The 14,434-nt window shown below is 35.2% G+C and overlaps 1 protein-coding gene across 5 annotated transcripts in view; it reads left to right on the top strand.

Moving 5' to 3' along the window:
• The window catches only part of LOC106874636 (ubiquitin-conjugating enzyme E2-17 kDa), an 82,217-nt gene that overhangs the window by 42,897 nt on the left and 24,886 nt on the right, over positions 1 to 14,434 (top strand). For all 5 annotated transcript variants that reach the window (XM_089364976.1, XM_089364974.1, XM_089364975.1 and 2 more), the window contains exon 3: positions 10,386 to 10,501. In XM_089364976.1, coding sequence (XP_089221102.1) covers positions 10,386 to 10,501 — 116 coding nt within the window. The remainder of the gene's footprint in view (positions 1 to 10,385; positions 10,502 to 14,434) is intronic.

Raw genomic sequence — 14,434 nt, 5'->3', positions numbered from 1 at the left:
CCAAGAAGTGAAAAGTAAATATTGTCACTGCTAAATACTGTCTCTTTCAAATTCCATTATGATTCTGTATGGAATAACTGGTTCTCAGCTCCCTGTAATATAAAGTAGTGTACTCTGATATGCTCAGTCTCTGGGTAGAAAATTAAGAAAGCATATTAAAATCAATTCCAATGTTAAATGTATTAAGAAGCGTAGTAGTTCTATTTGTTTAATAAAGAAAGGAATTCCATATATAGAAGCAATGCCTAAAAAACTTTGTCAAGAGAAAGGTTTTTAGTTTGAAGTAAATAAGATGAGGCTCTACTGTCTTGTTAGTGGGTATTGGTGATAGGAATTACATATGGGGTACCCAGTGTAAACATGTAATTACTGGTGCCCAAGAGGAGTAGTTGTATCACAGACAGGATGACACAGAAAATAAACTTTGCATGTAGCAGACACACAGGAGTAGTTAGCTGTAAAAGCACCCATAAAATGAATTCTCTCTAATGCCTAGAATGAACTGTCAGCTTTTGTTACCTAGATGACTTGATCATCAATATAGGTGGCTATTTGAAAGCAGGCTAAGAATAAGGTGAAAAAATTTTCACAGAGTTATTATCTCAGCAGGAAAAAGGATTTTTTTTATCCCCTAAGTAAAGGATAGATAATGTGAAGTATGGTTGCATAGTAGTGAAACATGAGTCTTGAGTGGGGAAAAAATAAGGCAAGCATGTTCTGCTATATGTGAAATGCTAGTGTGTATGAGCACTGGAGCTCAAATTCAGAGAGGAATTGGGTTATAAGGCAAAGTTGATACAGTTGGAAGAGAGTTGCAATGTTTATGGAAGATAATGCTTGGCTAACAAAGTACCAAATGACCCATGGAGAAATAACCTTTGGAAAAGGTAGACCATGGAAGATATAGGATGAAATGTTGAAGGTTAATCTTTGAAGAGACTTAACCTCATGAAAATGATGAGATCACAATAAGTAATGATTGTGCTAAAAAATAAAACTGATCCAGTTCCTGCAAGCACAGAAAAGTGGATGTAAAATTATTGATGTAGTTATTAAACTGACCATGTTTACTCAAAGACTGTCACAGTTCCAAATCATAAATGCAATCCATTGTTTGAGGTTTGCTAAGATTCTATAAAGTCACTAAAAAACAAAAGAAAAAGAAAAAAGCTTTCTTTTTGCTTGCATGTGATCCCTTTACACCTTGTGTACAAATAGAAAAAAGCATTATAAATTGAGAAGAATTGCCTTGGAAAAATCTCTCTAAAGTAGTCAAAATCATACCCCACTAATTAACAGAAAATTATAAGGAATTTAAAAATCTATACCAAAATTATTAATCACATTTCTACAATATATTGACTAAACAAGATGAAACATTTTCTAAACACTTTTCAAGGAATTATTTCCTGAAATTACTAAGACAGAAAAAAAATTACTATAAGATTTACACTTTAATGTTAATTCCAAAAGTACATGTTGATTTTAATTCAATATCTTCACTTTAATTTTTAATTCAAATAATCTAAAAAACTACAATTTCCTTGTTTTCCTCTCTCACTGAGCAGCAGAAATGGAAATACCGATCTTCTGTGAAACAATACCTACTCTGAAATTATTATTTAACATTGTGATTTCATTGTTTATTCAAGACAAGATGTTATAAATAACATCTGATCTTTCAGATATTTTTCTCTTTCACTTTCTTCAAAGGAGAAGGAAAAGAATATTTCCTTACCAACTGTATGTATGTCAGTAATCCTGAAAATTACACACCAATCTTTTTTATAAACTACTTAAGAAATATTTAAAAATAATCATGTAACTACTTTGAACAAAATTGAATGCACACAAGTATTCAGTGCAGACTTAATATGGAATAGATCATCTGATTCATTTGGAGACAGTTATGTTTCATTTGGAGACAGCTATGATTCATTTGGAGACAGTTATGATTCATTTGGAGACAGTTATGCTGAAGGGTTAATAAAGTGTTAACCCTTCAGCATTTAGATTACTTTATCTAACGTAATGCTTATTTAGTCACACTGTTTTGAATTAATCATGCATTATCTCCTAGTTTTGAGAATTTAATGATGCAGTTACTTTTATGACATTGGATCTGGCGACTTTGAACATAAAGCAAATAAAATATCTGGGCCAGATATAGCCAGTTTAAATGGTAAAGGGTTAACATAGAATATGTTGTCTCTGGATTTTTCTTGTGTGTAGTTTTTTTCAAAATCAATTTGGAAATATGAAATCTTATAAAGATAGTTAAATTTCCTTTTATCATTGGGTTACTGTTTAAGCATCTTGCTGATGTTCTGGTCATGTTAGCATTCTTGGAAATGAGGAAGTTGATAGAATAGCTGGAGAAACTTAAACAAAATATGTTGGTAATGATTTAAAGCACCTGTTTTTATATGTGTGTAGTTTTTGTTTGCTTGTATTTTACATGACTTAAAGAAGAAAAGGCAGTGCTTATATTATTCAGGGCTTCTAAAAGTTTGGAGGAAGGAAGATATCTTACAATGGGAGATCTAACTTGAATACTTACAACAGAATGTATTCTATTAAAAGCATCCAATGGCTAGTTAATCTAGAAAATAGATTGTCTGTCACCCAAAGTTTGTCTTTCAAGTTCCATTCACAAAACTTCTTGTCCAAGTGTATAGTGAAATTGAACCTAAAGCAATGTTAATTGTGAACAGAATGTATTAACAACACTGCCATACCAGCACCCCAAGACTTCATAAACTCTATAGTTTTTTTATTTTGTGAGAAATTCTATCATAATCAAATCTGTTGAGAAATTATAAAAATTAAATGTATGACAATAAAATAAAGTTAAAATGTTTAAGAGTGTTTATAAACACATATTTATATATACTTGAGATCTAGTCCCTCTGTGCATTTTAAAATCCTGGGATTACCCAAACATAGTGTGGCTATTACCACACAGGTAGAAAATATCTGTTGGACAGTTAAACATTGATAATTTTCACCATTGGAGTAAGGGTTGCATGTTACAATTTTGTATTTCTCTTGTATAATTGTGTCTTCTTACTTAGATATAAATAATGCTGTGTTTGCAAGACCAACAACTTACTGTAACTATTAATATGTTGTTTCATATAGTTGTATTTAATTTGATGTTTTATATTACTAACAGTACTCATATTTCAACCACAATCATGTTACTAATAGAGTAATAACAGTTTTCATATTTCAACTCTTATATTAAAAGACTTATACTGTTTGCTATTCCTCAATCAAATATAGATATATGTAACACACTAGATTTGGTACAATCAATTGTACACTCGCCTCTTCAAAGCTTTATTGGACTCAATGAGAAGGTATGCATATAGTTCTTAAAAAGATGCATCATCTGAAAATAAAATACAGAATGGTCAGTGTTGGAACTTCTAGTGATATAGGTCACTGTCTATAATAAGGCTGACCTTAATCCAGCAGAAAAGGTTACACAATAATCACATTGCAACCATCATCTAATAGGGTGCTCAATATTTATGATCAACCTGCTAAGAATAGCAGCTAAAAAATCCCTGAAAAAAGGAGATCTACTGTCTGAAAAAAGACAAGATGGTCATAGCTGGAACATCTTTGATCAAAGTTGACCTGGATTTAAAGAACAACAGTATTATAAAATTTTATTGGAATTTGTTTTTGTACCTCTACAAGAAGTATAATAGCTACATTTTCTTTTCTGTAGGATATGTGATTTAGTGATCATATTAACCTGACTATATAACTGGTATTTAATCAACTATAGAGGGATGAAAAGTAAAATCAACACCAATGGAGATTTCAACAAGAAATAGTGAAGTACTGAACGCGTTTGGGTAAACCTTATAGTTTGCCATTTTGCTTCCTTTACCCTGCTCCACTCTACTGGATTATTGAAAAATAAACCTGTATTGTTTTGTATGCTGGAAGAAGATTTTCAAAACGATGACCTGCAATATTAAATGACATTGGTTTAGGGTAAAAACAACACTCCCACCCACAAATCATCCAACATTAAATTTTATATTAAAGGGACAAACAAATTTAGAAGAAATAGCTGCAGTGTACGACTTGGAGCGTATACATGTTCAGTCATATCAACCAAGGAAAGAGGGAAAAAAAGTGAATGCAAAATCAAGTAATATTGATAACAATGTTCTGATTTCTCAAGAATTCACTAATAAAGAAATAACTTATTGTGTCTTATCTTAACATGTTTATTTTCTTTTTTTTTCTTTGTTTTTTAAAACATGTTTCCAACCTTCCCTTTATCTCTGTAATAGTAACTAGTACCATTTCAGTTTATTTCTCTAGTGCTAATGAACTGTTTAATTTCACAAATTGACACTTGTAAGATAGGTGTGTGTGTGTGTGTGTGTGTGTGTGTGTGTGTGTGTTAACAAGCATGAATTTAATATTACTAAACATTTGCAATGAGTTATTATTAACAGTTGTCAGGTGGCAGAATTGGTAAAAGTGACAGGTAAATTGTGGTTTCTGGCTTCAAATCTTGCCAAAGGTATATTTTGCAAGATTTTTTCTGTTCATTCTTCTAGCAGCTGGGAAAATAAGTACCTGTTAATTGACTGTTCCCTTTCCTAAATATAAGATCTTGAGACCATATTAGAAACCATTATTATTCAAAGGATGAGGGCTGCTTGGCAGAATAAATATTGATTTAAAATGATGAATAACCTTTAAGTTATATTTGAAAATCCTGCCCTATATCAATTTTTGCTTTTCATCCTGCAGGGGTCAATAAAATAAATATTCATGTTATAATAGTTGTTTGTTCCTTCCAAATGAATTTGGTTAACTTGCCTTTCATCCTTTCGGATTTTATAATGTACCAGTTATATACTGAGGTCAGTTTCATTGACTAAATCCCTCCTCTAAAATTGGTAGCCTTGTGCCCAAATTAGAAACAGTTATTATTATTATTATTATTATTAAGCTGGTGAGGTGGCAGAATTGTTAGCACGCTAGGCAACATGCGGTACTTTGCCTGTCACTATATTCTGAGTTCAAATTCCACCAGGGTCGACTTTGCTTTTCATCTTTTTGGGGTCAATAAATTAAGTACCAGTGAAACACTGGGGGGAGGGGGGTCGATGTAATTGACTAGACCCCTCCTCCAAAATTTCAGGCCTTGTGCCTTTAGTAGAAAGGTTTATTATTATTATTATTATTATTATTATTATTATTATTATTATTATATCATTATTATTATAAATGCCAAAACCTACCCTGGCGAAGAATGTACCCCACAACATAGATTAGTAGTTAGCGACTTTGGGATCAAGGCAAAATGGGTGCCCAGAATTAGACAGGCTTGGAGAAGAAGGGTGTGGAAGCTTAAAGACCCTGCAAACGGACAGAGACTTAGAGACAAGTTACTTGAAGCATTTAACGAAATAGAAGGGGATATAGCATCATACAACGTGGAAGACAATTGGAGATTTCTGCGGGACAACCTGTTGAAAGCCACCGACCAGATTTGTGGGTGGTGTAAGGTCCCCTCCCAGCCCAGAGTAACGTGGTGGTGGAACAAGGAGGTAGACAGGGCTATTAGACAAAAGAAACAAGCTTGGAAGGACTGGAAGAACGGTGGTAGCAGGGAATTGTACCAATGTGCCAGAAGGGAGGCTAGGCGACAGGTTTATTTAGCCAGAGGGGAAGCAGATAAGGAAAGATTTGCCAATGTTCTGCGCCGTGAGGACCAAAGACTCGAGGTATTTCGGGTTGCAAGACAGTGTAGGAGAGAGAATAGTGATGTTGTAGGAGAGAAATGTGTTCGCATGGATGATGGTACGCTTGCATTAAATGAGGATGCAAAGAAAGAGGTCTGGAGATGCCACTACGATAGATTGCTTAATAAAGAGAATGAATGGGAGAAAGAGAGCCTGCCTTATGTCGACCCAATAGAGGGACCAGCTATCCGAGTTGATAGTACCAGGGTAGATAAAGCAATTAAGAGTATGAAGACCGGGAAAGCCCCCGGCCCATCAGGAATCACTGCAGAGATGCTCAAAATATCTGGCAGTGTTGGCTATAGCCTAGTCACCCGTATTACGAACCAGGTGATACACGAAGGAGTCATACCCTATGACTGGTGTAGCAGCATCATAGTCAACTGCTACAAAGGTAAAGGGGACGCTTTAGATACAAATAATTACAGAGGCATCAAGCTGTTAGATCAGGTTATGAAAGTTACAGAGAGGGTCATAGCCCAACTAATTAGGGAGCGAATCAATTTAGATGAGATGCAGTTTGGGTTCGTGCCAGGTAAAAGCACTACTGATGCCTTATTTCTAGTGAGACAGTTGCAAGAGAAATACCTAGCCAAGGATAAACCTCTGTACCTGGCTTTCGTTGACATGGAGAAAGCCTTTGACAGGGTCCCCCGATCCCTTATCTGGTGGTCAATGAGGAAACTTGGGATAGAAGAATGGCTAGTGAGAGCTGTGCGAGCCATGTACAGAGATGCGGCCAGTAAGGTGAGGGTTGGAAATGAGTACAGCAATGAATTCCGGGTAGAGGTAGGGGTCCACCAAGGTTCCGTCCTCAGCCCCCTATTATTTACCATAGTCCTCCAGGCAATCACAGAGGAGTTCAAGACAGGTTGCCCCTGGGAGCTCCTCTATGCTGATGACCTTGCCCTAATTGCGGAGTCACTATCAGAACTAGAGGAGAAGTTTCAGGTGTGGAAGCAAGGTCTAGAATTGAAGGGCCTTAGAGTCAACCTAGCTAAAACCAAAATCCTAATAAGTAGGAAGGTAGATAAAACACAAACCCCTTCAGGTAGATGGCCCTGCTCAGTATGTAGAAAAGGAGTAGGTAGTAACTCTATAAGATGTACCCGGTGCAAGCTATGGACACATAAGAGGTGCAGCAACATCAAAGGCAGGTTAACTAGCAAGTTAGTTTTTGTTTGTGGCAGATGTTCAGGTGCAATAAAGACTGCAAACAAACAGGAAACAACTTCTATCTCATTCCAGGGTGAAAAACTAGAGGTAGTCGATAGCTTCCGCTATCTGGGCGACCAAGTTAGTAGTGGGGGTGGGTGCGCTGAAAGTGTAGCTGCTAGAATAAGAATAGCCTGGGCAAAGTTTAGAGAGCTCTTACCCCTGCTGGCGACAAAGGGACTCTCACTCAGAGTAAAAGGCAGACTGTATGACGCATGCGTACGAACAACCATGCTACATGGCAGTGAAACATGGGCTGTAACTGCTGAGGACATACGTAAGCTCGCAAGGAATGAAGCCAGTATGCTCCGTTGGATGTGTAATGTCAATGTGAATACCCGTCAGAGTGTAAGTATCTTGAGAGAAAAGCTGAACATTAGAAGCATCAGTTGTGGCGTGCAAGAGAGACGATTGCGCTGGTATGGACATGTGGTGAGAATGGAGGAGGATAGCTGCGTGAAAAAGTGCCACACCCTAACAGTTGAGGGAACCCGTGGAAGAGGTAGGCCCAGGAAGACCTGGGCTGAGGTGGTGAGGCAAGACCTTCGTACATTGGGCCTCACCGAGGCGATGACTACGGACCGAGACCTTTGGAAATGGGCTGTGCGTGAGAAGACCCGGCAAGCCAAGTAAGATCGTTGCCAGTGCCCCTGGACTGGTTCTTGTGCGGGTGGCACATGAGATGCACCATTTTGAGCGTGGCCGTTGCCAGTACCGCCTGACTGGCTCCTGTAGGATTTTCGAGCGAGATCGTTGCCAGTGCCCCTGGACTGGCTTGTGCGGGTGGCACATAAAAGACACCATTTCGAGCGTGGCCGTTTTCGTGCGGGTGACACGTAAAAGCACCCACTACACTCTCTGAGTGGTTGGCGTTAGGAAGGGCATCCAGCTGTAGAAACTCTGCCAAATCAGACTGGAGCCTGGTGTTGCCATCCGGTTTCACCAGTCCTCAGTCAAATCGTCCAACCCATGCTAGCATGGAAAGCGGACGTTAAACGATGATGATGATGATGATGATTATTAAGGTGGCAAACTGGCATAATCACTAACATGTCAGGGAAAATGCTTAGTGGTATTTATTTTGGCTCTTTGTTCTCAGTTCAAATTCCATGGAGATTGACCTTGCCTTTCATCTTTTGGAGTTGATAAAATAACTACCAGTTGAGTAGTGAGGTAATTTAATTGACTAAGCCCTTCCCCTAACTTCAGGCCTTGTGCCTATAGCAGAAACAATTATTACTATCATTACTATTAGTGTTGATTAAGGCAGCAAGCTAGGCAAAATGTTTTGCAGCATTTCGTCCGTCTTTACATCCCAAGTTCAAATTCCATCAAGGTTAACTTCCCTTTCAGTTGAACATTGGCATTGATATAATCGACTTTTACCATTCCCTGAACCTGCTGGCCTTGTGCCATAATTTGAAACCATTATTATTAGTGTTGATTAAATAACTTTTAGAATGAGGCAACTTTTTTGATTTGTTTGATGAAAATTATATTATTGGAAGTGATAGATTTTTTAAGTACAATGTCTTCAAGCTAGAGCTGAACTAATGAAATCTTTATTCCATGCATTTCTACACTCTTACCTATTGTACTGCTTCTCTATTCTCAGCCATGTTGTGTCTACCCTAATGTTATTGGAGTGATGTGTCAAAATTCTTATGACATTTAACCTCCTGATTTAAATCTTGTCAAAGCATATTTACGTAAAACATGACAAATATATTTGACATTGTTCAAAGGGTAGTATCTGACATAACACTCACAATGAAGATGTCTGCCAAATGTAGATGTATCTGGCAAGGGGGTTATATTTGCAAAATGAATTTATGAAATCTGTATTGAAATTTCCTAATTCCAAAAGTAAGATTTCTTTTCTCTAATCTTGCTGAAACTGTTCTTTTATTGGTTTAACTTTTGTAACTTTTAAATTCCAGTAATATAGCATTGTACAAAATGTCTTTTGGCACATAGTTACATTCCTACCTTTCTGCATTCAAATTTTCTCCAGGTAGTCCCTGTATTTCATCCTTCAAGGGTTGATAAAATGAAGAATATTATCAGAAACTGTTATTTTAGTTCTATCATAAAACTAAAGACTGGGTCTTGGGATTATTGCTTCATTATTGCCAACAGCTACTACTTATTCCTTTCACTTCAATTAGACCATGTAAACAACACATTCAGTTATCTGCCAAAATATGTGAACCTTACAAAGACGAAGTATTTGCCAATGTAACAGCAATTAAACTATTAATTAATCTTTTTCATTTATTTTACTTTCTATATCTTTTTATTGTTCTTGAAATTTGGCTGAACGCAATTAGCACATTTTAAAAACATTTTAGCTTAATACTTAAAATGTTTTTGCTTTAGGAGTACTTAAGAAAACATTTCTAATATATTATAAACTTTGAATAACCAAAGGGACGATTTAAGAATCATTAATGTTTTTAAAAACATAGTTTTAAGAACTACTAGTTTAAAATATTTCATCTGTCTGAGGAAATGGTCTATAGGCACTTTCAAATAACAAAAATAAACAAACCCCTGCCCCCATGATATTTTGAAGTTTTCTAAAGCAAATGCTTTCTTTTTTTTATGTTTCATCCAGATTCTGAATTCAATAGTTCTGTGTTACACTGTCTATTTTGGCATTGTTTCTAAAGCTGGATGCCCTTCCTAATGCTAACCACTTTAAAGACTGTGCTGGCTGCCTTTTTTTCCATACTACATTTACTTTTGCTGGTCATTGTAAATGCTAGTGAAGTTGTTGTGATTAATACCCATCCTGGTAAAGGAGGTAGTGGGGTGGTTCAGTTACTTACAAGAAACTGATGTTCACTAAGATGCTCAAAAATCTAGTTGTTGAGTGAACCAAAACAATGTATTAGGCCTACCATCAAATGGAATGAACTGTCTATTAATTCTATACAAAATTTAAACTATATTTAAATGATATACAAACTTTCTTTCAGCCATGTTTAGCTTTCCAGTTAATGTAACCATTTTTAGCCTTTTTTTTTCTCCTGTTTCAAATTCTGTTCCTTTTATATTTTCTGACTACATCCTCCCCTTCCTCCTTATTATATCTTGTAGTAAGCAATTTATCTATTCTTTATTTTGTATGTACCTTTTTGTTCCCTTACTACAATCATTGCTATGCACTAATTCTCATTGGCAAATAACACAAACCTTATCTCAACTAGGTGTCCACATCAGATATTATTTCTAACACCAACAATATTTATAAATTTTTATGAAAACCCTTCTCTCTATTTCATTTTATTTTATTTGTTTATTTATTTTTTTCAGTTTTGGAAATGAAATATTTCATCATTTTTCTATAATGTGTTCTCTTTTATTTTTATTTTCATTGTGCAGGCCAAATGATACGCCATTTGAAGATGGGACTTTCAAATTAACAATAAAATTCACAGAGGAATATCCCAACAAACCACCTACTGTCAGATTTATATCAAAGATGTTTCATCCAAATAGTATGTATCTTTAGATTATGGTATTAATAATTTAAATGCCACATTCTTGTAGTGTATATTTCATTTTGGTATTTTTGTTCACTATGCAACATGCTCATTTCTTACCAAGACAGATAAACAATATTATACAACTTGAGCTCAAAGTCCTGTGTACATACAGAACAGTTAAAAATACAGTTATCTTTTGAGGCATATTCTTAAAAACTTTGTCTTATGTCTGTGTGAGTTACATGTCATCATCATCATCATTGTTTATTGTTCACTTTTCCATGCTTGCATGTGTCAGACGAAATTTGCTGAGGCAGATTTTCTATGACTGGATGCCCTTTTTGTCAGCAACTCTCACCTGTTTCCAAGTAGGATAATACTTCCCTGTTACCAGACACGTTCTCAGAAGATTAGAAACGTAGGACACCGCTTGCATGACAGTAACACTTTACAAATATCATGCTAAAGAAAGGAGACAGTAACATGTGCATGCACACACACACACACACATATGGCAAGCTTCTTCTAGTTTCTGTCTATCAAATTCACTCAAGACTTTATCATGCAGTGGGGCTGAATCCAAAACCATGTAGTTGAGAAGCAAACTTTTTACCATACTGCCACTTCATACTTATACTATGTAAAATATAGCCCCAAAATGTTGACATTTTAAAGAGTTTAGGAATTTTTCATTTGTATTTTTTATGTCTATTTCACCAGGATAGCATGACTTAGATGAATATATTATTGAGGCATTGTTTTACAGCTGGATACTTTTCCTTTCACTAACCCTTACCAGATTTCAAGTAAGGGATCTCCTATTTCATCGTTCTTCGAAAGTACAAAACCAGTTTATGATTTTTTAAGAAGGAAAATGATGTCACCACTTCTAGCTTACAATATTTGGAGATGCACAAATGTAAAACATACACACCATGATTTTCCATGCATTTTCTACCTACCAAATTCACTCATAAGGCTTTGGTGACCTAGGGATAAAGTAGAAGACATTTGGGAAGAAAATTTCTTAACCATGCTTGTGTCTACAGTGTGTGTATATGTGTGTGCAAAAAGCTATAGTATTGTAGAGAAGCAGTTCCTTGATGTAGGGGGAAAAAAATCCTTCTCTCTAATCGTTTAGCCCTTTAGTATTTAAACCACCAATATCCAGCCAAAATATTCTACCTGCTTTATATTCAAACTGGCCAAGTCTAACCTCTCACACCTACTATACGTTGTCATTCTAAGAATAAACAATCATATCATTGAAATCTAGAAGTTACAAGATAACGGATACTAAATTAAAAAACAATGTAAATGAATAAAAATTACACTTGGCAAAGTAATCTGAATACTAAAGAGTTAAGAAATGTTGTCCTTACTGATGAAATAACAATATATAAACATTTTTGTTGGGGTAGATTGTGTAATAAATATGGAATTGGAACTGTTTCAATAGTTAAAGTGGAGAACATGATGAGAGAAGGAATTCTGGGTGGGTTTTGTTTAAAATGATTTGGACAGTGAGACAAGAAGGTAATAAAGAAACTTGGGAGCATTAGATTTGAAGTAAAGTTATATTTAGCTAACTGAGGGGAAAATGAGACTGTGAAATAGGCTGGAAATGGTAGTAATGGTGAGTAAGGGTTTGAAGATATTTTACGGTGTCCTGTAAAATAAATAAAAAGAACAATCTTATTGTTTTTAACCCTCTCAGACCTAGGCCGCTGTGTCTAAATTTACCCTCAACATGAGCTTCTGAGTGAAAAAAGAAAAAAAAGCTGCATATGCACAGCTCAGGTGTGGCTTTGTGGTAAGAAGCTTGCTTCTCAACCACATGGTTTCAGGGTTCAGTCCCACTGCACAGCACCTTGGGTGAGTATCTTCTACTGTGACCCCGGGCCAACTAAAGCCTTGTGAGTGAATTTGGTAGATGGAAACTGAAAGAAGCCTGTTGTGTGTGTGTGTATGTATAATATATGTATCAGTGCCCCTGGACTGGCTTGTGCGGGTGGCACATAAAAGACACCATTTCGAGCGTGGCCGTTTTCGTGCGGGTGACACGTAAAAGCACCCACTACACTCTCTGAGTGGTTGGCGTTAGGAAGGGCATCCAGCTGTAGAAACTCTGCCAAATCAGACTGGAGCCTGGTGTTGCCATCCGGTTTCACCAGTCCTCAGTCAAATCGTCCAACCCATGCTAGCATGGAAAGCGGACGTTAAACGATGATGATGATGATGATGATATATATATATATATATATATATATATATGTATATATATATGTATATATATATATATATGTATATATATATGGATATATATATATGTATATATATATATATATATATATATATATATATATATATATATATATATATATATAAAATGTGTGTGTGTGTGTGTATATATGTATGTATGTGTGTGTGTGTTTGTGTTTGTCCTCCCACCACTGCTTGGCAACCAGTGCTGGTGTTTTTATGTCCCTGTAACTTTGTGGATTGGCAAAAGAGGTTGATAGAAATAAGTACCAGGCTTTTAAAAAATAAGTACTGGGGTTGATTCATTTGACTAAAAATTCTTCAAGGCAGTGCCTCAGCATGACCACAGCCTAATGACTGAAACATGTAAAAGATTAACGATTGCAGACAAGCTAATGGACAAAATTGGCTGCATCTTTTTTTTTTCTTATGCATGTTTTCCATTACCATTTTACCAAGTATCTGACAGAGATAATGTTTAACCTGTTCTTGCTACAGCAGGAATACAACATGATAAGGTTAATAATAAAATAACCAGACAATGATTAACTAGCAAAAACCAAATATAAATATTTAAATAACCTTATAGTTTTAGTCTAAATTCTCAAAATATCAGATCCTTTGTTTTCAGTAACTGTAACTAGAAGCTAATTGACTTAGAGCTTCTTTCAAGTATTTCAGATTTTTGTTTAAATATTTTTAATGTAAAAGGTCTCAAATTTCACCTAGGTCTTTTCTTTTTTTTCTCTCTCTTTTTTCTTTTCTTTTTTTTTATATTTTATTTGTGCATTACTTTTCAACCATAGAAATGTCATTGAAGGGTAAGGGAGAATTCTTAAAAGAAAACAAGGTGGGGAAAGCATATTCGAATGAAACAGGAAAACTTAAATTTCACTTTGATAGGTATTGCTAGTTGTCATAATAAACCGGAAATGTCTAGTGGAAGTGGTTTGTGAGAACATTATTTTTCATGAAAATATGAAATAAATATCCTTCAGCTGCAGTTTGGTGTAATAAAATGTGAAAGATTGATAAGGTGTGAGGGTGGATGTTAAATTTCACACCTGTTCAGTATATGACAGCTTGCTAAAATTGAAGTCTTTTCTGCTTAATCCACTAGCATTAAAATTAGTATCAAATGTAATGTTTTTTTATTCACATTGTTTTGAGTTAGCCATGCATTTTATCTCTTAGCTTTTAGATGTCAATGATATATTTTTAGGATGACGTTCTAGAGTATGTGTGAGAGGTCAGACTTGCCTGGTTTGTACATAAAACACGTTGAATATTTGAGCCAGATATGGCCAATTTAAATGTTAAAAGGTTAATGTGGTGTGTGGGTGCAGTAAAATAGAATGTGTTATACTTAGTAAAAGAACTGGTTCGAATTTGGAATGTTTTAAAGTAGTTTTAAGTGTTTATTGTATTAAATTTTATTTTCAGACTTGACACTGCAAACATTGTTAATAATATTAAGCTTGTGCACATGAAATACTATGGCATTCATGCTTTTCTAGGAGCATTAGTGCCTTAGTAACATTGCTCCTCTGAAATCAGTTACTCAGATTAATTTAAAATAAAATTATAAAAACATAAATTTACAAAAATATAAAAATATAAGTATATTAACACTGAATATTTATAACTAAATACAGCTGTCCATCTGGGCAATCCTATTTGTGT

This window comes from Octopus bimaculoides, chromosome Z (assembly GCF_046866305.1).
Source record: "Octopus bimaculoides isolate indiv1 chromosome Z, ASM4686630v1, whole genome shotgun sequence".
Taxonomy (NCBI): Eukaryota; Metazoa; Mollusca; class Cephalopoda; order Octopoda; family Octopodidae; genus Octopus; species Octopus bimaculoides.
This window is presented reverse-complemented; position numbering and strand designations above follow the sequence as displayed.